This window comes from Ovis canadensis, chromosome 18 (assembly GCF_042477335.2).
Source record: "Ovis canadensis isolate MfBH-ARS-UI-01 breed Bighorn chromosome 18, ARS-UI_OviCan_v2, whole genome shotgun sequence".
Classification (NCBI taxonomy): domain Eukaryota; kingdom Metazoa; phylum Chordata; class Mammalia; order Artiodactyla; family Bovidae; genus Ovis; species Ovis canadensis.
Window position 1 is genome coordinate 72,660,177 of NC_091262.1, and position 27,721 is coordinate 72,687,897.

A 27,721-nucleotide genomic window follows, 5' to 3' on the forward strand; every position below is an offset into this window, starting at 1 on the left:
TTCACAAAACCCAGGGGCAACTTTATTAGCATCTTTGCACACTGTTTCACTGGTCCTCACAGCAGCCCTGAGATGCAGGTTGGTGCTGGCCCTCCTGTTTTTTCAAAAAGGGACAAGACACCCCCTGGCCTCCCACGATAGTCACCCAGCAGCTGGGTTGACAACTTTTCCCAGGAAGAGTGGGCTCTCGGTGGTCACCTCCCAAAGGAGCAGGAGGAAAGGCCGGTTGAAACGGGCGTGTGGGGCTGATGTCACGTTCAGAGACCGAGGCTGGGAGAGGAGGCTGGAGGCCACAGCTGCCTCGGTTCCCCGCTCACTCACATCCACTGTCGCCTTGTGTGACACCTAGAAGGAGGGCAGAGGGGCAGAGACAGCATGGGGTCAGGGCGCTTCAAGGGGGCGAGGCCACCTACTGCAGCAGAGGTAGATGGAGGCGGAGTTACCCCACTCAGGCCCCGCCCTCCCAGGAAGCAACTCCTGCCTTTATTTCATTTGCTTCCTTCACAGGTTTCTCTGCCTCCGTCATCTCCTGGGGTGTCACCCTGGCCATGCTGTTTGCTCTTTGAAGGAGAGACAGATAGGCATGAACGGGGCTGAGGGCTGCACGAGCATGCGTATTTGCTCAGTCGTGTCCAACCCCATGGACTGTAGCCCACCGGGATCTTCTGTCCATGGGATTCTCCAGGCAAGAATACTGGAGGGGGTTGCCATTTCCTTCTCCAGGGGATCTTCCTGATCCGGGGATGGATTCTGCATTGGCAGGTGGATTCTTTACCACTGCACCACATGGGAAGCCTGCTCAAGCATGCACCCATCAGTCTGTAAAAACCCAACAGCGACTTTTAGGAGCATTTCCTAAGCGCTCCGGTGTACATGGCACAGGCTGGAGACTCATTTTCTGCTACGAGCTGCGCTTGTTCTTGCTAAGTCTCAGTTTTCTCATCGTTAAAATGGCTTGCTCCACCTAAGTCAATGGTTTCCAAAATGAGCTCAGCAAAACCAGGTTGTCTGATGTGCCAAGCACTCTACTGGGCTCCATGAAAAGAATTCTGCTCTTCACTGTTTACAATAGCTAGGACATGGAAGCAACCTAGATGTCCATCAGCAGATGAATGGATAAGGAAGTTGTGGTATGTATACACAATGGAATTTTACTCAGCTATAAAAAAGAACACATTGAGTCAGTTCTAATGAGGTGAACGAAACTGGAGCCTGTTATATAGAGTAAAGTACGTCAGAAAGAGAAACATCAATACAGTATATTAACACATATATGTGGAATTTAGAAAGATAGTAAAGATGTAAACAAAACTTTTGGACTATGTGGGAGAAGGTGAGGGTGGGATGATTTGAAAGAATAGCTTTGAAACGTGTATATTACCATATGTAAAATAGATGACCAGTGCAAGTTCAATGCAAGAAGCAGGGCACTCAAAGTTGGTGCTCTGGGACAACCCAGAAGGATAAGATGCGGAGGGAGGTGGGAGGGGATTTCAGGATGGGGGGACATATGTGCACCCATGGCTGAGTCATGTCGATGTGTGGTGAGCACCACCACAATGTTGTAAAATAATTAGCCTCCAATTAAAATAAACTAATTAACTTTTCTAAAAAAGAATTCTGCTCTTTTAAAACCTTGTACCTGTGTGCTAAGTCACGTCAGACTCTTTGCAACCCTATGGGCTGTAGCCCACCAGGCTCCTCTGTCCATGGAATTGTTCAGGCAACAATATTGAAGTGGGTTGCCATTTTCTCCACCAGGGGATCTTCCCAACCCAGGAATTGAACTCACATCTCCTACGTTTCTTGCATTGGCAAGCAGGTTCTTTACCACTAGTGCCACCTGGGAAGCCCTTTGAAGCCTCATTTTCACACAACTCCTTGAGAAAGTTTCCGAGGCTTTAAATTTAATGAAATTGAAAATGTTGGCCTTGACAATCTCTTTCATTTCTAAAAAGATTTGTAAAGAGATAACTCTAACAACGAAAGTTACCGTAAAATAAATCCTTTAAAAGGTTAAATTATTCCTTTTTCCTCTTGTTTGCTCTCTCCATGATGGGCAGGTACACACACACACACACACACACACACACACACACACACACTCAGAACCCTGTCTTTGTTCCCTAGTTTCATGTTCCAAATCTCAGCTGCTCTTTCTGAAATTGAAGACAATATACTTTCTTTATGAAATTCCTAGCAAAGACTAAACTAATAATTAATGACTCTACCTTAGGAAGGTAATGGAAGAACAGAAGGGACTTTCTGGTCTTCCCGCTTATGGAAAATTGCATTCTTCTTCTCAAATACGAACTCTCCCTTCCTGTAGGCTGTCATCAGCCCTGGCCTGTGCCTGTGGCCTGCAGTTCTTCTTGCGAGAGAACATGAGCCCACCCCGCTGACGGCTGTCTTAACTGTGGGATTCGTCTTTGTCAATGAGCGGCCCTGACAGAGGCCATGAGTGAGGAGAAGTGCTAAGACATTGCATTTTTTCTCTGTTTTTTTCCCCACTGCAATGAGAATGGCATGCCCCACATAGAAGCCTCTCTTTTAACCTACATTCTAGAATGAAGAAGACATACGAAGTAGATTTGCAGTGAGATGTAGTGATACATCTCTGATATGTCACATGGACAGGTGATAAACCTCTGTTATAAGAAGACACTGAGAGTTGGGGATTGTTTGTTACTATAGCAAAGCTGATGGATACACTTCCTGTTCATGCCCACTACTCTCTACAGTTGTAACAAAGGTAGATAGAATCTCACTGGCTGCCTTTGGAGGAAGTTTAAAGGATGAAAAGAAGGCTGGTCCCACCCCTGGGGAAATTCTGGCTCCATGGATGGGCGTCTACTCTATTCAAGACTCTGTTGCTTCTTTGCAACACATAGAAGTCTAGAAGAAAGGGGAGGAAAAGGGGAGCTGCCAGTGAAAAGAAGCCTTAAAGATTGTGATATTAAGGAATCAGAAAAGAAAAAAAGGAGCATTTGACTCTCAAATGAACCTTATGTCAAAGGAGAACATACCCTCCCCCTCCCAGCCAACACACACACCCACATACACCACCTTACCCTGGAGATGGTTCTGTTGAGCTGCCCAGTGATTCCTGAGTAGTCAGCTTCTGAGTTGAATAAGCCAGTGAGACCAATATAGGGAAGTATCTCCTCCAGGTTATATGTTCCAGAAATGGAAAACTTTGGCAGGTGCAAATCCAGCAGGCTGGGGAGAGAATCAGATGGAGAAGCTCTGCTGTCTCATTGTACAGGCTGCTCTTGCCCTGTGTGTGGGCAGCCTGAGCTTTGGGAGGGAGACGTGCTCCCCAGGGTGGGGGAATCAGGCTTCTCATGATACCACCTACTATGCCAGAAGATCCCCCAATCCAGAACCCTCTTCTTCAGACCACACAGAGTATCCTGTCTGGATCTAAGAAGACTCCTGGCACAGCCATAGGTCTTCCTCTTTGTCACATTTCTGGAGGACCCTCTCGGTGCTGGACATTGGGTTAGGTTTCCAAGGCTTCGCTGATTAAAGTCACAGAGTAACCATGGAAGGTAAATGCTGTTAACATTGCCCCACCTCCATATCTGATTCATGAACAAGTTCTGTTGGCTTATATCCTAAACCCATCTACTGGCAACCCCTTAATAAAGCTCCACCATCTCTCACCTATCTGGACTTCAGGGGCTGTTGAAGATCTGCTGAGAGACCCTGCATGTGAAGTGACGTCATGAGTCCAGAGTAACTCTCTCCTGTTACTGCCATGCGTCTGCCATCAGATTGTCCTATTCCTAGTGTTATATTCACGAGTTTCCTTTGACCCAGAGAATTCTGTCCCTTTCTTCCTGGGATTATTCATCTCTGACATTATTGTTTGATAGTGGACATGACACCTGCAAGCTTGGTTTAATTACCAGCCAGTTTGGAAACTTGTCCCTCAAATAAATTCAAATTAGAGATGTTAATTCAAATTACTTTTCATTGGTTTAACTCTTGGGCCAATATGAGGGTACAGATGTCTAACTGAAGTGGGAGGTAGTGGGAAGTCAGTGAGTTGAACAGTGATAAAAAGGAAACAAATGTGGAGGACAGAAAGCAATAGAGTATGGCAGAAATTACACTGGCCAATTTTTGAGCCTACCAGACACAATTTTCACAGGCAGCATTTGGAAGGCAGGTCCCACCATGGAGCAGGGTTTGAGTACAGCCTAGCTGAGCTGTGTCTTTTAGAGAGCCCAACATAAGAGTAGGTGTTCAATCAATGTAAATAAAGAAATGGAGTTATCAGAAAGCACAGTTCCCCTGGGCAGACCAGCCTTTCTCATAACTGAATAAAGGGAAACCTGCTGTGCTGCTGCTAAGTTGCTGCAGTTGTGTCTGACTGTGTGCGACCCCAGAGACAGCAGCCCACCAGGCTCCCCCGTTCCTGGCATTCTCCAGGCAAGAACACTGGAGTGGGTTGCCATTTCCTTCTCCAATGCATGAAAGTGAAAAGTGAAAGTGAAGTTGCTCAGTCATGTCTGACTCCTAGCGACCCCATGGACTGCAGCCCACCAGGCTCCTCTGTCCATGGGATTTTCCAGGCAAGAGTACTGGAGTGGGGTGCCATTGCCTTCTGTGAAAGAGAAACCTGGCAGCTTGAATTTTCCATGTCTGGAAGCCCATTCAAATGTCACCACGATACTGTAACTCTCTGGCCACAACACATGGTATCAGGGAACAACTGAGGTTTAGATAAAACCAACTAGGTTGGTTTTGATTTTTGAAGGTCAAAGTGGGAGGTCAAAACAGACCCTTCTTAAGAAAAAAAAAATCTACTGGTCTAGAAGATTCTATGGTATTTCCTCCTGTGATGGGGGAAAAGGCAGGTTCATTCCAGGGAGCTTGAGAATATGGGGCTGAAATCAAACTGACCAGAGCTGTGTAGATTCACAGACAACAGGAATAATACTTTAAATCCCGGCCTCTGTCCTTGACTTGTATCTTTTATTTGGTGCTTGAATCTCTACCCAAACACAAAACACCATTTCTCTATCCTTGGTACCTGTGCCATTAGGGTGCTGAGAGAAAGCTCCCATGGGGATGAAGGTGACTGACATCTATCAAGTAGTGATGGTGGATTTAAGAGGTTTAGTCTATACCCCATCCCTTTGAAGCCAGTGAATATTCTGACCAATAGAACATGGCAGAAATGACATTGGCTAACTTCCGAAACTAGGCCTTAAAAGAGCGGGAGCCTTCACTTCCTGCCTTTCAGAATGCTCCCTCTTGCATCCTTGGGCTGTCATATAGCAATATCAACTGTGCTGAGCTGCTGTGCAGAAGCCCAAGCTAGCCTCATGGAGATGCTACATGGAGAGAGAGAGATGCCTGCTAAGCTCTTAGCTCAGCCAGCCAGTCAACCCAGGCTCTAGACATTCAAGTAGGGGAAACTTCAATGCTCCACTTCTGGCCACTATCTGACTCCGTCTATAAGAGACCCAAGTGAAAACTGCCCAGCTGAACCGAGCCCACCCACAGAATCAAGAGAGATACTAGATGGGTGTTTCTCAAGCTATTCTTTTGGGGGTGGATTGTTATGCAGCAAGAGGTAATTAGAACTTGAGGCCAGATTTTATCCAGAGTACCCAATAAAGGAAGATACATCTCAAGAATGGGTTAGTTGGAGTATGTGGTCTAAGGAAACCAAAAAAGGCTAAAACCACTATGAGAAAAACCACAAACCGAAAAGCAAGCGAGAGAGAAGGGGATAGGTAGAGTTTCCCCAAACTGGCAATCGACATTTTTGTTTTTACAATGTTCTTCTTGGTATTTAGCTTCTTTAAGGAATTTTTTAACTAAAAAAGAGCCACTCTTAAGAAATACCCACTGTTCTTGTGGATCATAATTATTCTTAATATTGAAGAATTGTCCTCGATCTGATTTGTTACGTACACTTAGCTGTCTTCTGGTAGTAAATTATTATCTGGAGAAAAAGACAAGAGGAAAAGCAGAAAGATGTCCAGGAAGGGGTAAACGTGATTAATACCCAGTGAGCCCTTCTCCTGCACCAGGTACCACTCTCATATTCTATACGTATTAACTTGATTAATCCTCCAAGCAACCCAGTGTGGTGGTTATAATGGCCCCATTTTACATTTGAGAAAATCTGAGACCCACACCCTGGAGAAGGGCATGGCAACCCACTCCAGTATTCTTGCCCGGAGAATTCCATGGACAGAGGAGCCGGGTGGGCTACAGTCCATGGGGTTACAAAGAGTTGGACATGACTGAGCAACTAAGAACTGAGACCCACATGGCAAGAATTGCCCAAGATCACATAGTTGGTTAACTGGCAGTGCAGAGAGCCAAGCTAGGGCTTAGGATCTTGCAACTGGAGTTGATCAAAACCTGCTGGTTTCTCATACAAAGTTAGCCAGAGTCCTTCCGCTCTGGCACTTACCTGGAGAGGAGCAATTTATCCCATTTCTTCAGGGTCTCTGGCTGCAGAGCAGCCTCCACCTGCGCCATCTTTCCTGGGTCAGGGAGGATCAGCAGGGCCTGGGCATTTCCGCTGTATTCCAGCTGCAGGACAGTGCAGGCCACCTCCTGGTCATAGAGGAACCTATGCATTTCCTTCTGGTGCATCATGGGGATGCGGAGAGAGGTCCTCCCATCCACAAAGAAGCTCTCTTGCTTCTGGGTCTGGTAACGATTGAAAGGATGCTTCCACTTGGCTTAGGACACAAAACCCACAAAACCATGAGAAGACATTCTACAAGGGCAAGCCTGGGGAGACATACACTAAGCCACGCTGGTTAGAGATGCAGAGTCTCTCACAGTCCTGTCCATGCCTGCAGTACTTTCTTTCTACTTACCATCTCCACCCACAGTCATCTCCTGACTTGACCTCCTGAAAACACTGGTCTTGGTGATGGGGGAGGGGCTGGCTCATCCTGTCCCTCATGCTCTCCCCCAGTTGGGCATGATTCTGTCTCCAAAGTTACCACTTTATTTTGAGGCCACGATCTGACTTTGAGTCGTTTCAGGAATCTCCTGTTGTCTCTGTTCTACCCTTATTCTCCTCCAAATCATTTTCCAGATTGTAGCCAGACTGAACTTGCACCAGTCTAATTAAATTTGTTTCTTTCTAGAAAATGCAATGGTAACTCTTTTCCTTGGACCTTTTCACATACTGTATTTCAACTTGAACCCTCTTCCATTCATTTCTCCCATAGCCTCTTTGCCTGAGTATGTCTAACTCATCCTGTGTGTCTTAGCTTAGATGACTTCTCTTCCAGGAAGCCTTCCCTCGCACTTTGAATCTAGAAAATTGTATCTTCCAAGAACTCCAGTGCACCCGTATCTATCCAGAAGAGCATCACTTTCCTACTGAGTAGTAGTTGTGCTTTTACTTACTGACAACTCACATGGGACTGTGGCCTACACAAGAATGAGGAAACTGTCTTATTCATATTGTTGTTGTGTAGTAGCCAAGTCGTGTCCAACTTTGTATAACCCTATGGACTGTAACCCATCAGGCTCCTCTCTGAATGGGATTTCCCAGGCAAGAATATTGGAGTGGCTTACCATTTCCTTCTCCAAGGAATCTTCCCAACCCAGAGACTGAAACTTTGTCTTCAGCAGATTTCCCCAAAAGGTAATGAAAGTCCTTGTGATATAGTTTGTACTTAATGTATGCTTTTGAATGAATGAATAACATTCCTAGAGGCCTTAAACAGAAAGCCAAAGTTTACCTTGAAAATCATTCATTCAGCAAATGTCCTTAACCTGAACACATACTTAAACCTGTGTCAGACTCAGGAGAAGCAATCATGATTTAGACTCAGACCTTAATGGTGTGAACCCACGGATGTGAGGAATACACACCAACCCTAGGATACTGGTTGCCTTTAGGGAGGGATGGAAGGAGGAAAATGGAGCCAGGGAAGGATTAAGAAGAAATTGAACTTATCCGCAATATTACTTTTTTAAAAAACCTGACGTGAATGGCAAAATGTTAGTATGTGTTAATCCTAGGTACATGGTGGGTTTTATGTCATTTTCTACATATTTCTGTAAGTTTGAAATAGGCAATAATATAAAGCATAAAATATTTCCCTAATAGTGAATTACTAATAGAAAAGTAAGATTAACTCTAAATTGTATTTAAAAAATCAGAGTAAAAGTAGAACAGAAAAAAACATGGCAAAAGAAATCAAATATTGATAAATTAAGAAGTAGTGATGTAAGACCAAGGCTTCTCTGGTGGCTCAGTGGTACAGAGTTCACCTGCCAACGTGGGAGACGCAGGCTCAATCCCTGGGTTGGGAAGATCCACTGGAGACGGAAATGGCAACCTACTCCAGTATTCTTGCCTAGGAAATCCCATGGACAGAGGAGCCTGGAAGGCTACAGCCCATGGTGTGGTAAGAATCAGACATGACTTAGTGACTAAACAACAATAAAAACAGATAAGACCAGTATTTAAATATAGGGAGGTAACTTCCAGAAGATACAGCTATAGATTTTAGATAGGTGCCTTTTAGGGGCAGGGTTGGAAATGGAGGCGCCTGAGCCAGCCCTCACCTTTAAAGAACATATAATTCAAGAGAACCATGAGAGTGTCTTGGGTGAACTCCTCCAGGCAGTCCACGACCTGCCCGTACGTTTGCCTGCTCACGTAGCCATTAATCTGCTTCCTAGTTGCATCAGAGTTTGTGAAGTTGGCAGAAAAGGCAAAAACTCCATACAGCTCCCTGATGTTGTCCAAAATGTGCTGCTGAGGCTTCAGCTGCGTGTCCAGGAACAGAGAGTTGCCTAGTTTCAGTTCCAATTTGGGGCTGGGTAGGTCAAGGGTGTGGATTAGGCTCTGGAAGCCCCGGTGGATGTCGGCTTCTGGGGTCTCAGTGAGGTTGAAGCCGAGGCCCTCCAGGATCTGAGTCCGGGTATCAGCTTGCGCCCCCAAAGAGAGCAGGGCCAGGGTACTGGAGAGGCTCACGGGGGAGAAGAAGATGTTTCCTGGGGTTTCTGCTGCCAGCTGCTTGTACAGACGCAAAGCGAAGCTGGTAAGGGTGGGTGTGATTTTCTGGTAGGCGGGGAAGGACTCTGAGAGCTGACCATGGGGAGCTTCAGGCACCCTCAGGCTCTTATCTCCACGGGCAGGAAAGGGCTGACAGTGGACAGAGGCCAAGATCCCAGCTCCCAGCAGCCACAGCCATGCTGGCCCCATCCTCTGAAAACAAGATGGGGAACACGTCATCCTTCTTCATAAACAGCCTTGTGTTTACACAGTAAACCCACATCCAGGCTGGATCCCACAGAGATGTCAAGTGGGGCACTGCAGAGGGTGAGGAGGGGGTGAGTAAGCTGGCTCCAGACACTTTCCCCCAGGGCTTCAGTCACAGCAGAAGCCCCTTCTCAGCTTTATGTATTGATTCATCTACAAGATTTTGTTGATTTTTCTGAGTGATTAACCCCCCTCCCACCACAAAGTAAACAACAACTTTCATGTTCTTTACCCCTTGCCTTCCTCCTCCCTGCCTCCTTTCCTTCCTTCTTCCCTCCTTCCCGTCTTTCCTTTTTCTTTCTGCTTTCTAGTCATTCTTTCAATCATTTGTTAACTTTCAAAGACTGGGGTGACCTTCAATAGTGTAGGACAAAAGTCAGGACACTTTGACAGGAGTGATGCTGGCCTCCCCTGCACTTGGGTGTGGCCTTTAATTAGCATCTTGCCTACTGGAGGGGGTAAGACGCTGCATGGACCTCCTGGCCAGGCTCTCCCAGAAGGAGGCATGCCCTCTTCTTTTCTGGTCTCCACAAGGTGGAGTGTGGATGCGACGATCGGCCTCAGAGACCTTATGGGTGAGGGCAGCTCATGAGGCCGGGCAAAGCCAAGGGATGAATGAGGCCTGGGGAGAGATTTACTCCATCTCTGTTATCTCCAGTAGCTCTTGTCACTTGCAGGGGCTGAAACCTGTATTTTAACTAATGGAGAGATTTAGGAAAGACATCTGCTGAATTGAGTCTCCCACCCACAAATTCAAATGTTGAAGTCCTAATCCTCGGCATATCAGAACGTGGTCTTGTTGGGAAATAGAGTCATTGAGTTATAATTAGTTAATATGAGGTTGTGTGCATTCAGGCTAAGCGGCTTCAGTCACATCCGACTCTTTGCAACCCTACAGGCTGTAGCCCGCTAGGCTCCTCTGTCCATGGGATTCTCCAGGCAAGAATACTAGAGTGGGTTGCCATGTCCTCCTCCAGGGGAATCTTTCTGACTCACGGATCGAACTTGTGTCTCTTATGTCTCTGAAGCACTAATATGAGGTTGCATGGGCCCTAATCTATATGACTGATGTCCTTATAAAAAGGGGAGCTGAACGCAGGGACACACACACACAGGGAGAAGGAGATGTAAGGATGAAGGCAGAGATCAATCAGGGTGATGATTCTACACACCAAGGAACGCCTAAGATTACAGGAGCAAGGAGAGTGGCCTGGAACAGACGTCCACCATGGAGTCTCAGGGCCCAGCCTTGCTGACACCTTGATCTTGGATTTCTTGTCCTCAGAACTGTGAGAATCCGTTTCTGTTCTATAAGCCACCCAGTTTGTGGAAGGTTGTTAATGCAGCCTAGGAAACAAATGCAATAGCTCCTGTGCTCATTAATATGACTCCGTTAATATCATCCATAGTATCATTAATATCACTCTATTAATATAAAGTGGCCAGAAGAGCTTCGTGCCACCCCTAGGGGGTCAAAGTGCTTCGGGGTGAGGAGTGCAGCGTTAGCTCGGGGTGAAGGCTTATCACACACCCAAGCCCATATCCACACAGAGCATGCACTTGGCCCCCCAACCCGCACCTTGCTGTCCTCCGTAAGGAGTCCCATCCTCTTGCTCCTTTCAAGACTGACTCTTCTGTTGTCCCATGCCACAGTGGCCATCCACAGCTCACCACCCCATCCTCGTTTGTCTATCTGGATATATTTTAAGTCTTAACACACTACTGACCAGGGGATTTTGCAGAAACCAAATCCTGTTGCTGGTGTTTTGTTATGTAAGTGAATATTGAAATGACTCTGGTCAATAATGTTCCAGTAACAAAAGATGTATCTCTGGTCAGTAAGTTGTTAATCAGCACCTTTAATGCCTTTCACCCAAACCAGTGATCTCTGGGCAATTTACATATTTTTGCAGATGGTTTATAGCACCTGGTGCCCTAAAAATCCCATTAAACCCCCAAGGCCAGTTGTTGGGAGGGGAGAATGTAGTCTCATTATTGATTATGTCGAAACACATTTGCTGGTCAAAGTACTGCAGGCAGATCCCCAAGGCCATGTCCTAACCTCTCCATTGCAGCTCAGTATATGGCATCACTGACTCAACGGACATGAATTTGAATAAGCTCCAGGAGTTGGTGATGGACAGGGAGGCCTAGTGTGCTGCGGTCCATGGGGTCGCAAAGAGCTGGATATGACTGAGTGACTGAACTGAACTGAATTGAACAGGCCCACTTAGTAATGATTCTCATTCACATTGGGAAACAGAACAGCTTAAAAATTGGACTGCCCTTGGAGAAAATTAGAAATACAGCTGTAATAAAACTTTTTTCCAGTTTATTCTTTTTACCCCAGTGAACTCACTACCATTTTCTATTTATTGCACCCCCCGACACCCAGACCTGCAGAGTATCTATTTCACAAAGGACTGAATTGTAAGTCAGAGGGCCTGGGTTTGAATCAAGGCTCTGTAGTTAAATCACCGGGTGACACTGTGTTAAGGAAGCTTTCTGAGCTGCTCGTTGATATTTGCAAAATGCAAATGACAATGCCTACCTCCTGGGGGTGGCATTGCTTAAGGATCATAAGACGTGATATGATGTAAAAAGCACCTGGCATGTAGGAAGCATGCAGTGTTAATTTTCACCCTTTCTACTGAGGCTGGATGTAGTTATACCAAAGTTATTCCTATATTCCTTTTCCCAAAAGATCTCAGAAGAAAATTAAGAATCCCTTGAATTAGGTGTAATATCCCTATTTGTTGTTTCTTTTGTGGTGGAGATGGAGATATTGGCTGTATTGGATCACTAGTTCCCAGCCTGTTCTCAGATGCTGTGGGAGGGATCGTGTGCAAAAGCAGGGCTGATATTTTGGATCATCTCAAAGTCTGGAGAAGGAGATGCAACTGCAGTGTGGTGGGAGAGAGGAAGCTCTGGAAATGCTAGAATAGACGCAAGCCAGGAAGCATGGTCTGCCCCACATGCCGGCAGTGCCCCAGCAGAGGAAAATTGCTTCATGTCATTTTGTGGAATCCTTATGAGAACCCAAGACCTCGGTAATATTATCCCTGTTGTACACATGGGGAAACTGAGTCTCGAGGCCAGACGATCACAAGTGGCAGGAGCATGGGTCAAATCTAGACCAGGGCCCTGAAGCATCCCTCTCATATAATAAAATGTCCCGTAAAGTTGCTACAACCGTGCGATCATTTTGCTTTGGGTTGTATTGCTCTGTTTTCTTGTCTAGCCGTGAGAAATACCGGGAGTTTCTCAAAAGAAATTTAAAGGCCAAGTTATTCATAAAAGGTTGTTTAAAACCTGAAGTTCCCGCTTCAAGACTTAGAAGAAGTACATCATTGCATTTTTCCTTCAGGGAACTCAGTTCTGCCGGTTATTCCGACAAAGTGAGAAGGAGGGACCGGTTGGGGGTGGTGCGCAGGGGGAGGGAGAGGAGGAGGGAGAGGAGGAGGGAGGGAAAGAGAGAGTGCCGTCACCCCCACCTTCATTTCAGACTCGAGCGTGGTACTCACAGCAAGGTCCCTGGGCTGGGGGCCCTGGGTCTCCAGCACCGCCTAGCCTCCTACCCGCAGGAAAATAGTGCCTGACGATCACGGCAGCCTAGTTAATATTTGTCAGGTCAATTCCCAGAACTGGTATGAAGGCCGGAAGTGACCTTTTCTTTATAGTTTCCGTCCTGCGGCTTGTCCTGCAGAGGGAATTGAGATCCTGGACCCGGCTTGGTGAGTGAAGACACTCACATACGGATGTGCCGTCAGGGGGTCGTGATGCGGCAGCTGCTGACTCATTACTGGTGTGTTTGTGTGTTCTGGGCCCTGTCTTTTATGAATCACTCTGAATATGAGATGTTAACTAAAAGTACTGTGGTACTCATTCCACAACATGTGGAAATCAAACCATCATCCTGTACACCTTGAATAAATCCTTCATGGACACCCTCTACCTAATGTAACTGAGGCAGGCAGTAGATGCCCCCCATCCCCAGGGTAAGCAGATGGAGTTTCTTCTCTGTGGAATATCCAAGCTCCAAAACTCCAAAATATCAATAGCAGGACCATCAGGAGAGGAGGCTGGGCCTTGCCCAGATAAGAGATAAGGGACCACATATTTCTCATTTTCAAAGTCAAGAAAATCTTCCCGACCGAAAAGCTCCTTGGAGGTTAGAAAGGGAGGGGGAGCCACTCCATAGTAAGTGATGTCAGTTACCCACAGTCGTCTTCGATGGAACTCATCTTGACTGAGAGATGCACCGGTATACATGAGAAGCCCCATCTTCCAAACCCAGGAATTGAACTGGTGTCTCCTGCATTGCAGGCAGATTCTTTACCAACTGAGCTATCAGGGAAGCCCAACTACAGGTTCAGAACCAAGCAAACCCAGAAGAAATGCCCCATATAAGTGATTAAAACTGCCACTGTCTCTCTCTCTGTCTACCCATGTCTGCCTACATGTCCTGTTCTCTTTTCCCCAAATAAACACTTTAATTATTTCAGTACTTTCTGTATTTATGGGAATTCTTTTCTGCAGAGCCAAGGGGCCAGGGCCTTGTCACTGACCATTGGTCTAGTGATTAGGAACTCTCTCCCTGCAGCAACCTGACCTCAGTCTCTTATAAGGAACTGAAAACCTGCTTCAAGCCACTGCAGGTTGGGGCCACTAAGGTCAGAACCAGGCCCTCAGCCTCCTCTGTGATCACCTTCCCTCTCTGCCTCTGCCTTGCATCTGCTTGGATACGATCCGAGCCCAAGCGTGGGTCTCCTGGCTTCTTCCTTTGCTTGTGCTTCTGACTCCGCTTCCTCCACATTTTCTAAAACGATCCACCTCATGGTTCCTCTCTTGAGTTAGCTCCTTTACTGAACTGTTTTTCCAAGGTACTCTTGTGGCCCATCCCCAGGCCTCTCCTTTCTTGCAGCTTGGGTTTAAGTGATAATGCCAATGGCAAGGCCTTTTCTTGGGCATCTTTGTTAAAAGAATGAAAGTTCTAGCCCTGAAATGACTCCTCTGGTAGTGGATAGGGTTCTTTCGGGCTCACATCATCCCCAGTAGAGCACACTTGGGTTGTGTCCTAAATCCCACCACAGAGGGACTTCTCATGTTTTGAGGGGGCCCAGGTCTCTCTTGTCCAGTCCAAGGCTCCTGGGTCTACTGGTGGCCCCCATGAGGTTCTGTCTTGGTCATGTCATTACGTGGCTCAGGAGTCAGTGCCTCCTGCCCCATTTTTGTCCACCCGTCTCACTCCTGGCCTTATGTTTTCAGCACTGAACCTGGAATTTCTACCAGAAGAGTTTCATTTCACCATCTGGCCTAGTCTTCTCTGGCTGCTCTGCTGAGCTAACCCATCCAGGCAAGGTCCTGCTGCATGGGTAGCAGTATTGGGTCAGCCTCTTTGGATGTCTTTGTGCCCTTGGCCTCTGGACCTGACTTGTCAAATGTCTGGTTGCCATCAGACTCCTTGATTCTATATGTCCAAGGAGGTTCATATCCAGCCGGGTAATACCCAAGTCCCAGCCACACACACACACACACACACACACACACACACACACACACACACACCCTATTCTGTGCATGACTGTCCTTTTTTTCCCACATTGCTTTTACTTCCTGTGCGGTAGGGGGCAATAATAACCCTCTCATAGAAGGCTGTTTTAGCCCAGTTGGTAAAGAATCTGCCTGTAATGCGGGAGACCCAGGTTCGATCCCTGGGTCGGGAAGATCCCCTGGCGAAGGAAATGGCAACCCGCTCCAGTATTCTTGCCTGGAGAATCCCATGGACAGAGGAGCCTGGGGGGCTACAGTCTGTGGGGTTGCAAGAGTCGGACAGGACAGCAACTGAATTACAGCTACTACTACCAGAAGCTTGCTGTGAAGATGGAAAGAGACCAGGTGAGGGACAGAGAAGATGCTGTCAGCATATTTGGGACTTTCAACCTCTCTGGCACCCTCATTTCTCCCTGGAGCTAGGTGAACATACAGAAGCCCCCCCAGGGGTCTGTCCTCTTCCCAGCCTCCTCTCTGTAGTGGGACCTGCCTCTTCCTGGGGCTGCCGGGGGCAGGGGGCAGGGGGCAGAGGGAAAGTACAGATGAGGCGCCATGCTCTGACTGCCAGTTGGGCAGGAAGCAAGGCTGTGAGACAGCCTCCGACTGAAACAGCCCTTCTGCACCTGCTCACCCACTCAGAATTGCTTCTCTGCCTATGTCAGCCTTGTTCCGGGATAGAAGACATCCTGGCCAAAAATCCCTGGCAGCCCCCCTCAACCCCCTTATGCCGCTCTGTTCCTGGACAGAAGACCAGTGAAGACCCGTCCCCACTCCATTCCCAGACCATGCTTCTCAGTCCCAGTGGCTCTGACACACGGCTGGTGAATTGTACTCTTTTTATTCATGGCCTGCTAAGATTCTGTGCTGCACAGCATGGCCCCGCCTCTACTCAACTTGGGGGTTGAGGACTTGGCCCACAAAGAGGTCTGTTTGAGTTATCTCATCCTCCACAAACAGCAAGAAGGGTCTGTTGAACTTCACAACCACTGGGACCTCCTTCGTGTTCGCGGGGACTTTCAACAGATTATCTGTGTGAATGGCTGTGTCCGTGGTTAAGGCATGCTCGCTCAGCTCTATCTCAACTTGATGCAGGGCCTGGAAGACACAGATTCTGGGTTAGCCCCAGACCAAGCTGGCTGGAGTGGGGGTGGCAGTTGGGGTAGGATGTGCCCAGCAATCTCCTATGGCAAGATCGAGGGGCAGTCTTCCCCGACAGCTGATGCCAGGTGAAGGAAGGCTGGTTTCCACTCCTGGAAAGCCTCCAGCAGTTGGAGGAAGGCTAGCTTCCACTCCTGGAAAGCTGCCCTTGGCTCCCAGCAACCGAATTAGCCCTTCAACGTCAGATGTCCCCAAAAGGGGTCAATACTAGGGTTGGGGATTGTTGGGTTCAGACATCCTCAGGGTTGGGTGGATAACTCAAGGAGTCTGCGCATGTAAAAGGGAGAAAAGGGGAAGAAAACACAGACGAAGGCTGGGTGGTCTGAAGGCTTAGAAAACATGCCGCAAAATAACTGAGAGACAGTCCTTTCCAACACTTCTATAAAGGGTGTGATGAAAACCACCAGGGAGCTACGTTTTCTTGTCTCCATCCAACCAAGGACAATTTGCCCTCTGAGAAAAAGCACTTGTGCCAGAACATACATGACCCCTGATCTGCAGGAGGCCCTGCTGGGGAACTCGGCCATGACATTGTTTGTACTGGATTGTGAAGAGCCCAACATCTCCCAAACCCAGCACTCAGGGCACATCTGCTGGGTGGATTTTGTTAGTGGCTCAGGCAGTAAAGAAGCTGCCTGCAGTGCAGGAGACCCGGGTTTGACACCTGAGTTGGGAGGATTCCCTGGAGAAGGGCATGGCAACCCACTCCAATATTCTTGCCCGGGAAAGCCCATGGATTAGAGGAGCCTGGCAGGCTACAGTCTACAGGACTGCAAAAGAGTCAGACACGACTGAGCCACTAACACTTACTTACTTATACCCACTGGGCCATGGAAAGCACAGCATGCCTGTGGGGTCCTAACCTTGGGAACTCCACCCGATGTCTCTGAGCAGCAGGTCCTCATCTCCCGATTAAAGAACAGGGTTCTTTGGGTTCATTGGGAGACTGAGCGAGAGAAACTGTGAGAAAGTGTTTTGTGGTTTGTCAAGCACTGTACCAGGATGAGAGATGGTGATGCTGTTTACGTTCTGGGCAAAGTGTTACAGGGCAGCCACAAGGCAGTCAGCTAGTTAGTGACCTTGGCGGAGTCATTGGAGGGCAACCCCTGTGTCCACCAGGGTGGGTAAAATTATCTCATGAGTAGATGCTTCCTGGCATCCAAATGTCTAACTGGTATCTCCAGTTTAGCAGAGCTAGTCTCTGCCTGCCCAAGACCCACACCTCCTTCGTCTTTCCTGCCTCAGACATTGGCTCCATTGTTTCCCATTCTTCCAGCTCACAAACCAACTCCCCTTCCTGCTCCCCAGCTCTGTCTAAAAAGCCCACAGCACCTTCTCATCACTGTTAACTCTCCCTTGAATGCCCCATCTAACCGCCAATATCTCTCACCTAGGTTACCCGCCAAACTTCCTACTGAGTCCACTCTTCCTCCAGGGACACTGCCTGTTTTCCACATGGCAAAAAGTGATCTTTCATAAAATGCTCATGTCAGCCTTGGTAATCTCCCATGTTGATCAAATAAAACCCCAGTCCTATCCAGGGCCTGGGAAAACCAAGTGACCTGTCTCTGCCTGGCTTCTGCCCTCACCTCCTACCAGGCTCGGTCTCACTCATCACTCAAGCTACCTGGGCTTTCTCGGGGTTCTTAAAAAATGTTGGGTTCACATCCCCTTGGATACACTGGTTGGTCTCTTTGCCCAGAACACGAGTCCTGAGGCATATACCCCCTTGCTTTCCCTTGGCCTTTATCCAAGACTTGGCATAAAGGCCAACCCAGCCCTTCGAATGCCTGCCCACTGCACCCCAGCCCACTGCTCCTGGTTTCTCTGCTTTCTTTCCTTCAGATGATATATTGCGGGTGGACGTAGAGCATACAGGTCTGTGGGCATGCTCGCTGTCTTCCCTGTCAGTAGAACATAACAGCTATGAGAGTAAGATGTTGTCTGGATGGCCCATGACTTCACCCCTCAGTGCCTCCAGGGCTTGAAGCAATAACCTTTGAGTGAGTGAATGAAAGGACCCCCAAAGCCCAGGGATCTGGGCAGATAAGAGCTATAACTGCTGTATTAAAAAACTGATTTTCAATCAGGGCTGTGGTGGATAATCGAAGAAGGCAATGGCCCCCCCACTCCAGTACTCTTGCCTGGAAAATCCCATGGACGGAGGAGCCTGGAAGGCTGCAGTCCATGGGGTCGCTGAGGATTGGTCATGACTGAGTGACTTCACTTTGACTTTTCACTTTCTTGCATTGGAGAAGGAAATGGCAACCCACTCCAGTGTTCTTGCCTGGAGAATCCCAGGGACGGGGGAGCCTGGTGGGCTGCTGTCTATGGGGTCGCACAGAGTTGGACACGACTGAAGTGACTTAGCAGTGGTGGATAATAAAACAGAGACCCTAGAAATTGCCCCACTCACCTCCAAATTAGGCAGGGGAGCCTTCAATGTGACGTCCTGTGAACTTGCTGTGGTAGTCAGCGTATGTTTGGGGTCAATCTTGGGAAGCAGATGCTTTAAGTTAATCTTGGGAAGCAGATGCTTAAAGTTTATCTCGAAGGTGATCTTGAACTTGGGCAAAGTTAAGTGCACCAGTCTGTTGAGAATGAAAATGACAAGGAAGCTGAGCTATGTCTCTGTCCTGGCGTCCACAGGCTGCACCTTGCTTAGGCTGAAAGATCTTTTCCTAGTGAAAATGTTAATGGAAGTGTTTGCTCTCAGGGCTTGCTTGGGGCGGAGATTAAAGATGCTGGGGTCTGAGCTAAAACTCAGAATACACTTTACTATTCAAATGATTCCCTTCACAGGCTTTCTATACAAGAGGAGATGAAGGTCAGACCAAGGGTATCCAGCCCTGAGTCCCTCTAACCTTCCATCTGGAAGCAGCAGTTTGAACTGTGTGGTGACCCTAAACGTGCTGAGGGGTTGGGGGACATGGGGTCCTCTTGCCCCAGGCAGAGCATAGGGAGTTTTCACAGGAGAGGAAGTTCCATCTCCAATGATAATCTTTGGAACAGAAAGGAGGAGGACTCCTACAGATCAGCAACTCTGTAACTAAGGGAGAGTATTAGAAAGCGATCGCGAAAAGTCAGATATGACTTAGCAACTGAACAAAGCATTAGAATGTGTAGTGCCAGCCCTCTCACCCAACATTTTTGGTTGCTCACAGACCAATCCATCTTAGCCTGTGTCAATGTGTGTTGAGCTTCTGATTGGATAGCGACCCACTCAGCTGGGTTCCTCCACTGCTGAATCCCCTCTGCCCCAATTAGGAATACTGTGGGACACACAGCTGTGGCAGAAAAGAACAGATCCACTCTGCAGTGGCTCTCTACTGTAGGAGTAAATGCTATTCACAGATTTCTTCCCAATCTGCACATTTGTTGCCCGAAGACTGTTCCCCGACTCTCGCCACTAAGATCAGTGGACCATTGAAGATCACACTTTTGCTATGTAATTTATCCTCATTGATTGGAGCCCGATGGACACGGTACTTAAGCTGGATCGATCCAATTCTCTCTTCCATGAATACGTAATTGGAACTGAAAGATGCTCAATGCAGAGTGGGTTGGAACATCTGGTTGAACGGAAGAGAGTCATGTCTATCCACAGTGGTCTTAGCTTGACAGTTACTTCCTTAAGATCATTTCCTACTTAAGATCCCTGATGAACACTCCACCGCTGAATTATGTTATATACCCTGCTCATTCTCTTATAGCTTTTCTACAATTTGAAGCTGCATATTTGTTAGTTGACTTTCTACCTTTCCTACCAGACTGAAAATTTCATGAGAACAGAGGTGATTTTGGCTAACCATTGTATTTCCAGCACCAAGCAGTTTCTGGCATAGAATAGATGCTCAGAAAATATTTTGGGGGTGAGTGGATTGTGTGCTAATGTGTGTGGGAAAGCTGGTTTGCTGAGCTGGAGAGGTAGAAACAAGGACTTGTGACAAGAGAGACGGAGTTCCAGGTGACTTTGCTGTCCCTTGTTCCAATCCCTCATGAAACCTGACTGTGTTTATTCCCTGTAATTCCATTTCATGTATTTTGTAAGTTTCGTGAAATTCCCATGTATCTTTCCAATAATTCCTCTCTGTATCCAACTTGATCTTTTACGAAGTGGGTTTCTGATATTGTGCATGTCATCAAAAGAACCATAATTAACAGTTTAAGGGGGCTTCCAACTTGGTAATGGGATTCAGGCCACCATTCTTCCTGTTTGCTTCGTTTCATTGTCTACAAATATCCTAGGAAATAACCAGACGCCAAACTCGCCCACCCTTGCAGCCCAAATAAAGCTTTTGCATAGAGGAAGTGAGGGCAGAGCAAAAATCTAATTCAAATCTAAAGTATTCCTTTAGAATAGCATACCTGAAGTTACTGATTTTCTGAAGTTTAGCTCGCTTAGCAGTCAACTTTTTAAGAGCATTGTCAAAGTGTCCTGCGTCTGGGAGCATGAGGATTAGGGACACATTTCCTTTGAAAGGCATCTTAACCATCGTAGCAAATAGCTCCTCTGACCGGCTGTAAAGCATCTGTTCTGTCTTTCTCATCATGTCCACCTGCACTTTGGTTTTGTCATTCAAAAAGAAGTCCTCCTTCTGGGTGAGATTGGGCTGAAAAGCTCTTTTCCAGATGCCTGGGAAAATCAGGAAGGAAAAGTCAAAGAGTGATCTGGTGGAAAAGTCATCACCACCTTCATGTTTGGGGCCCCCAGAGGTGATCTGCTTGAGAAGGAAGCAGTCCATTTAAGGTGACACCTTGACTCTAGTGAGCAGAATAGTTAAAATTCTAGACTGGTGCAAAGGAAATAAAGGAAAACACATGATTTTCAAAAATAATCACCCTACAGTTTCTTTAACTCTGTATTTCTCAAAAGATGTTTACCAAAATAACTGCCTTTGGAACTATAACACCAAGAAAAGATTTTGTCATCAAATAATTTAGGAAACATTGATCACAGCATCCCTTCTTTGAAAATTTCTACTGCATTTGAGTGTTTTAAGAGTTCAAAGAATGGTAAAGAAATCTATTTAAAATTTATTAAGCTTGTTGTTCAGTAGAAGCTAACACAACATTGTAAAGCAATTATACTCCAAAAACTTAATTATTTAAAATAAAGTATATTAATTTTATTCAAGGAGGTAAGCTTTTTATCAGAAAGGCACTCACACCTCAGTACACATGCACATCCCTGCATGAAATTCTATTTTAAATAATGCAATTCGCAGTGGATTTTAAGAAAAATTCAAAGTACACACCAGTTAAAAAAGGCATCCATCACCCAGAGTAATGGCCATCTGGTCTGGTCTGGAAAATCTCTACAAGTGTTAGTCTTGCTTCTGATTCTAGAGGCAGACTTGTGGTCCTCTCTATTCTGTTGTTGCTACTTGCTTTCTAGAGAGTGATATGGATAAAGCTTTTGGAAAACTGTTGGAAGCTGGAGGGCTACAGTCCATGAGGTCGCAAAGAGCTGGACATGACTTAGCAACTAAACCACCACTGCCAAGGAGGGATCATGCTGGAGAGTTCTCTGGAATATCCAGAGAAATGATCCCTCCAAGATCATTCATGTTGGGACCTTCCTGTTAGTCCAGTGGTTAAGACTCCCTGCTCCCAAAGCAGGGGGCACAAGTTCAATCCCTGGTTGGGGAAATAAGATTCCTTAGGCCACACAGTGCAGTTAAAAAAAAAATCATTTGTGGAACACTTTTTATGTCCCAGGTACATAGTTGGGAACTGTGGGCCTAAATGTAAATAACAGATGGTCCCAGTGGCTTCAGCAAGCATCCTACGCTGGGAAGCACTGTTTTGTGAGCAGTTCCCTCACTTATCTTACACAGGACAAACATTATTCATGTCCTGGTAGGAACCCTGTTTAATCAGTAATAGAATATCCATGAATTGACTCATTTAAACCTAAACTTTCCTGAACTCAAAATATGTTCCAGGTACCATACTACATACTGAGGTTAGAGCAATGAATAAAAACAGAGAGCTGATTTATGCTTTAAGAAAACTGTGCTGGCCTTGTAATGGGGAAGAGGTTGGAGGCAGGCATGAATGGCAACAGCGTAATCCACTTTGGAAAGTCATCTAGGCAAGAGTTAGTGTTGGCCTGGGCTGGAAGCCTCTGGGCTAGGCTTCTCAGATGGTGAGAAGTCAACACATTCCAGGTCGACTCTGCAGGCAGAACCCATATGACTTGTCTTCTTGGATCTGGAGGTTTTGTCTGGAGCAGCTGGGTAGATGGCACTGTGATTCTCTGAGATGAGGAGACACAGGGTGTTGGGGGTGGCTCCAGGTTGGGGGATTGTGTTTGAGGGTCTGTGAAACATCCTCCCAAAGGTTTTAGAATCTGGACCTCAGGGGAGGTGGTCTGGGCCTCATCTGGAGACTAGGGAATAGAGAACAGGCGGTGTTTGAGGTTGTGAACCCAGGTGAGCTGAGAGACACTTTTGGAATTCAAGAGAAGAGAAAACAGCAAAGGACACAAGAAAGGAAGTGCTCTGGGGTAAGAGCAAGGTGGGAGGAGTCAGACAGAAAGGGAGCCACCTTGAGGATGACTAGGGCACAGCTATTTCTTCACTATGATGAAAGGGGGAGAGTGAGAGGAGATGTGTGTGTGCCTTGGACAGCATGTGGAGGACATCTTGCCTGACCTGCTTTCTTGTCCCCGTTCGGGCAGTAGGAGACATCACAGCTGAGAGTCAGTGGAAGAAGGAGACAGGAGATGCTGAGTGGAGGAAGAGGACGTGAATAGACACCAGCGAGGGGTAACTCTGAGGCCGCCTGAAGAAACATTGGTGATGTCAAGATCTGTGACCAGGAATTCACACTGATGTTTTAGACACCTGGTGTGTGACCCTGAATTCCACACTGGACACAGCTGCAGAAAGCATCTCATCTCACACTAATCTGACCATACAAGACAAGCGAATTAGCCGATGTTCATGGCTCTGCAAAAAAAAAAGATTTCTTTGTTTCCCCCTTATTTTATCAGAGAGAGGGATCACGTTTTATTCCAAAATATCTTAAGCACCACAAACAAGATGACTGAGAGGATTACGAGAAGAAACGCCGAAAAATGCTAGACAATGCAGTGATATCAAAGTCAATTAAAGAGTTGAATCTACTGGTTTCTGAGAAAATGGGATATACTGACAAAAATTATGGCTTTTTCTCTTTTTTTTTCTGACTTAAACCTGTTAGGAAACACAAGGGCAAAGATTACCCAAAACAGGAATTCATGCACTTAATAAGCCTCACCTTTGAAGAAAATGTGGTTGACAAGACATAGGATGGTCTCAGGGTTCAGGTCGGTGATTAAGTCTCTGATTTTTGTATGCGTTTTTTCAGCCACGTGGTGGCTGATGGCCTTCTTGGCTTTTTCTGTGTCTGAAAAGTCAGTCATCTGGATGTCCATTTTCTGCAGCTTGCTTATCTGGTGCAGAAGCATCTGGTTGGCCATCATTTTGCTGTTGAGAAAGAGAATGTCCTGGTGCTTCAGTTGCTTCTGCTTCACTAGCTCACGCCCCAAGTGGACAAGATGATGTAAGCACTTGTGCGCATCCAACAGTTTGAGCTCAAGTTCCAGGTCCTCAGGGTGGTTGGTGCTCATTGTGGATTTGATCCCCAGGGAGAGGGTGGCCAGGGTGATGGTCATGGCCGCGGGGGAGAAGATGATATTCTTTTTGGGATCCTCAGCTATCAAAGCCTTGAACAATTCTTGGGCGAAAGCCTTAGGGTGAGCTTCCATCTTCTGGGAGAAAGCTGAAATTTTCTTTAATAAGACTAGGTTTGCGTGCTGTTGAGAGTGTTGTTGCTTTTCACAGAAGATTCTATTAAACAGGCCACAGAGGATGAAGACCAGAGACAGGGCCAGCTGCATTCTCCTGTGGGACATTTCTGCGGCAACCCAGAGCTGTCAGTGGAAGGAAGAGGTATATGGGTGAATATTCTATGGAATGTGTTCTCAATGCTGTAAGGGTTGAAAAAGGCTCATTTTATCTATATGCAGCTCACCTGGGTGGGGTTGCTATTAGTCCTGGATTGGAGAATGCTAGCTAAGTCCAATGGAGAAGGCAATGGCACCCCATTCCAGTACTCTTGCCTGGCAAATCCTATGGATGGAGGAGCCTGGTGGGCTGCAGACCATGGGGTTGCTAAGAGTCGGACATGACTGAGCAACTTCACTTTCACTTTTCACTTTCATGCATTGGAGAAGGAAATGGAAATCCACTCCAGTATTCTTGCCTGGAGAATCCCAGGGACAGGGGAGCCTGGTGAGCTGCTGTCTATGGGGTTGCACAGAGTCAGACATGACTGAAGTGACTTAGCAGCAGCAGCAGCAGAAGCAGCAGCAGCAGCAGCAGCAGCAGCAGCAGCAGCAGCAGCAGCAGCAGCAAGCAGCTAAGTCCAATGAGGAAGGTCTAATGAGGATTTTGGAACCTGACTTAAGACAAATTAAAGTGACCTGGTTAAGAGGGATTTAGTTCTGCTCCTAGCTGACCCTGCAAGTGGGTCTTCTCCATCCACACTTTTTTTTCTTTTTTTTAAATACAGGGTTCATGACACAATCCTGAAAAGTGTGGAAAGGAAAGAAACAAGAGGAGAGAGAGCAAAGATTGCAGATTCAAACACCCACAGAGGTCTGGCCAGAAATACCCACATGGAAAGACAGTAAGTGTAGTGAAATAAGGCACTCTGGGACCTGTGGAAAATGGGCCAATGTGCCCAGGTTGAAGGGGCTGGCATTACTTGGTTCCAGCTGTGACTAGGATCAGTTCGGGGGCAGTGGTGCCGGGTGTCTTTGTTGTTGTTGTTGTTGATTTGTTTCTGAAGCATCTAAAAATCCAGATTTTAACATGAAAATTCAACCTTTCCAAAAGCAACTTGCTAGCAGCCCAAAGTCCAGATGCAGGCCTGCCAAATCCGACTTTAGAAATGCTGGTGTGATTTCTAAAGTGAACCCCGGGTGGTGCTCAGACAACTTGAACATCGGCTTAACCAAGGGCCTGGTGAAGGTCATCTCAGGAAATCCTGGTTGCCTCACTTAAGCCCTGTCCATGCCATCAGCTACTGCTCATCACCCACTGTCGGGGCAAAACCCTCTTTCTGTCCCCATATTGGGCTTCCCAGGTGGTGCTAGTGGTAAAGAATCTGCCTGCCATTGCCGGCGACATAAGAGACACAGGTTTGATCCCTGGGTAAGGAAGATCCTCTGGAGTATGAAATGGCACCCTTCTTCAGTATTCTTGCCTGGAAAATGCCATGGGCAAAGGAGTCTGGAGGGCTACAGTCTATGGGGCCACAGGGAGCTGGACACAACTGAGTGAGCAATCATAAATGAAGGAACTAATGTCCCCAAGTGTGACCCTACGATTGAGACCAGAAGCCAGGCCTTGCACCTGAAGGGAGTGCAGATGGCAGGATTTCTGGCCGCACTGATGGAAAGGAAAAAGATGAGAACCGTGGCCTGATTTTGTGCTCAATTTTACCTCCCTAGGGCAGGGCCTGTCCTCACTTCCTTAGTTCCCTATGGCACCCAGCTCAGTTCCAGGTACAGGGTCCACTTCCCTGCATTATCCCTGCCACCCCTGGTGTCCCTTATCATGCTACTTAAATAGCATCTACTGTGGACTGAAAGTTTATGCCCCTCTAAATTCCTGTGTCAAAATCCCTAGCTCTGAATGGAACAGTATTTGGAAGGAAGGCCTTTGGGAAGTAATTTGGGTCAGATGAGGTCATGAGTGTCCCTTGTGTGTAGGCATATATTAGTTGCCCATACAAGAAGAGACACCAGAGTACGGGCTTTCCCCACTCTGTCCCTGCGTGTGCACCACAAAGATGAGGTCCGGTGAAGACACAATGAGAGGACAGCCATCTACAAGCCAGAACTTGCTCCAGAATCCAGGCATGTTGGCACCCTAACCTTGCACTTCCAGCCTCAGAGCTGTGAGAGAATACATCTCTATTGCTTAAGCCATGTGGGTTACGGTATTTTGTTATGCAGCCCCCCTGTCAATCTTCCCCCCACCAACATTTCCGGACACCCTGCGGCCAGAGTGGGCTCCTCAGAGTGTCAATCACTTCCGTTTCTTGGTTCCCCATGAGTTTCAAGGGGATGGAGTCCAAATTCTTCAGGTGGCAGAAAAGTCCTGCCATACCCTGGTTCCTGCCAACCCAACTCAGCAATCCGGTCCTCAGCAGTCTACATCAGTCCTGCATTGTCTCCTCCAATTAGCCCCTACCTCTCACTGCCAACCATTGTTCTCCCAGCCTTGCCCCCTTCATCACCTCCTCCATCTACCTCATCTGAGTGGGAGAAGGGTTGGTGAGAATGGAGGACATTGTGGTTGAGGGAGCCAGTGAGTGGAAGAGAGCTACAGGGTGGGGAGAGCAGTGGATGCAGGAGATTCTAGAAAATATACACATCCTTGTTATCCTGGATCTTTCATCGTCTTGCCCAAGGCAGAGGCTACTTGAACCATAGCAAAAGAGCAATAAAACACTTACCCATGTAGAATCTCACTGTCCCCAAGAGAAGAAAGCTGACTTACCCTTCAGGGGAGCCTGCTGTTATCTACTGATGTTGCTCTTTGCCTCTGTCAGTGACTTATTTATACTGCCATTGGTGTAGTGAAATGGATAAACCTGGATTAATACTAACTTGACCAAATAACTGTGTTCAAATACTGTGAAGACAAAACAAGAAGTGAATCATTTCAGTTCCAGGGAAGCAGTGAACGAGTCAATGGATTGTGGCACTGTTGGAACTACCGTTCACTCAATTACTCATGCGTTATTTCAACAAACACTTACTTAGCTTCTAGTAAGATCCATGCTCTGGGCTAGGTACAGGGGTGGGGGGTGGGGCAGGGAGGGGCATGATGCTTAGGGCCTGATTCTCACCCTTGAGGAGAACCCCCAGCTTCAAGGATATCTTTGTGTTGAGGAAGAAACAAACATGTAAAAGGACCATGGGCCACCTTTTGGCTGGTTCCTGAAAAGCACACACTGCGCTAAGGAGCTGCGTATGGAAAGAGAAGGGCACAGTTAATAATCAGGACAACTCATGGAGGTGAAGTAACTGTTCCTGGAAGTCTTAAAAAACAGGCAGGAGTCAACATATTGTCAAGGAAGCCTGAAGAGGGACTTCTGGATGCTGGGATTGGCTGGGGTTCCCTGGGAGAGTGGTGGTCAAGGCTTTACCTGCAAGGTTTTCCCAAGTCTAGGCAAAATTGAGTTCTGACATGGGGTGCTGCTGCTGCTGCTGCTGCGTCACTTCAGTCAGGTCCAACTCTGTGCGACCCCAGAGATGGCAGCCCTCCAGGCTCCCCCGTCCCTGGGATTCTCCAGGCAAGAGCACTGGAGTGGGTTGCCATTTCCTTCTCCAATGCATGGAAGTGAAAAGTGAAAGTGAAGTCGCTCAGTCGCGTCCAACTCTTCACGACCCCATAGACTGCAGCCTATCAGGCTCCTCTGTCCATGGGATTTTCCAGGCAAGAATACTAGAGTGGGGTGCCATTGCCTACGGTGGGGTGCAGTGACTGCCAAATGTTCTCTTCAATAGCAACTAAAGAAGTGGACAAAATCTACCAAAAAACAACCATTTCAGTGCTAGAGAAATTCACCACAGGCCCACAACAAAGATGAAGGGTAATGAAAATAAAGGTTCATTAATGAAAATACTGAACTCTCTGTAAGGACAGAGGGAGTCTCTGACATGCTGGTCTGGGGTTCTGC

The 27,721-nt window shown here is 47.1% G+C and overlaps 1 protein-coding gene across 4 annotated transcripts; it reads right to left on the reverse strand.

Annotated features, from left to right (window-relative positions):
• SERPINA11 (serpin family A member 11) lies at positions 1-26,613 on the reverse strand. 4 transcript variants are annotated; one of them, XM_069559350.1, is made up of 8 exons: positions 26,536-26,613; positions 23,243-23,897; positions 20,345-20,612; positions 18,393-18,567; positions 8,566-9,211; positions 6,440-6,713; positions 3,072-3,219; positions 1-345 (listed from the first exon to the last, which is right to left on the reverse strand). In XM_069559350.1, the coding sequence occupies exons 2-8, from the start codon at positions 23,877-23,879 to the stop codon at positions 142-144; spliced, it is 2,352 nt and encodes a 783-aa protein (XP_069415451.1). In that variant the 5' UTR covers positions 23,880-23,897; positions 26,536-26,613; the 3' UTR covers positions 1-141. The 4 variants fall into 4 exon arrangements, with proteins under 4 accessions (XP_069415451.1, XP_069415450.1, XP_069415453.1 ...); XM_069559349.1 differs by having other exon boundaries at positions 26,492-26,571; XM_069559352.1 differs by lacking the exons at positions 18,393-18,567; positions 20,345-20,612; positions 23,243-23,897; positions 26,536-26,613 and adding an exon at positions 12,790-12,923.
• Positions 26,614-27,721: the final 1,108 nt, after the last annotated feature.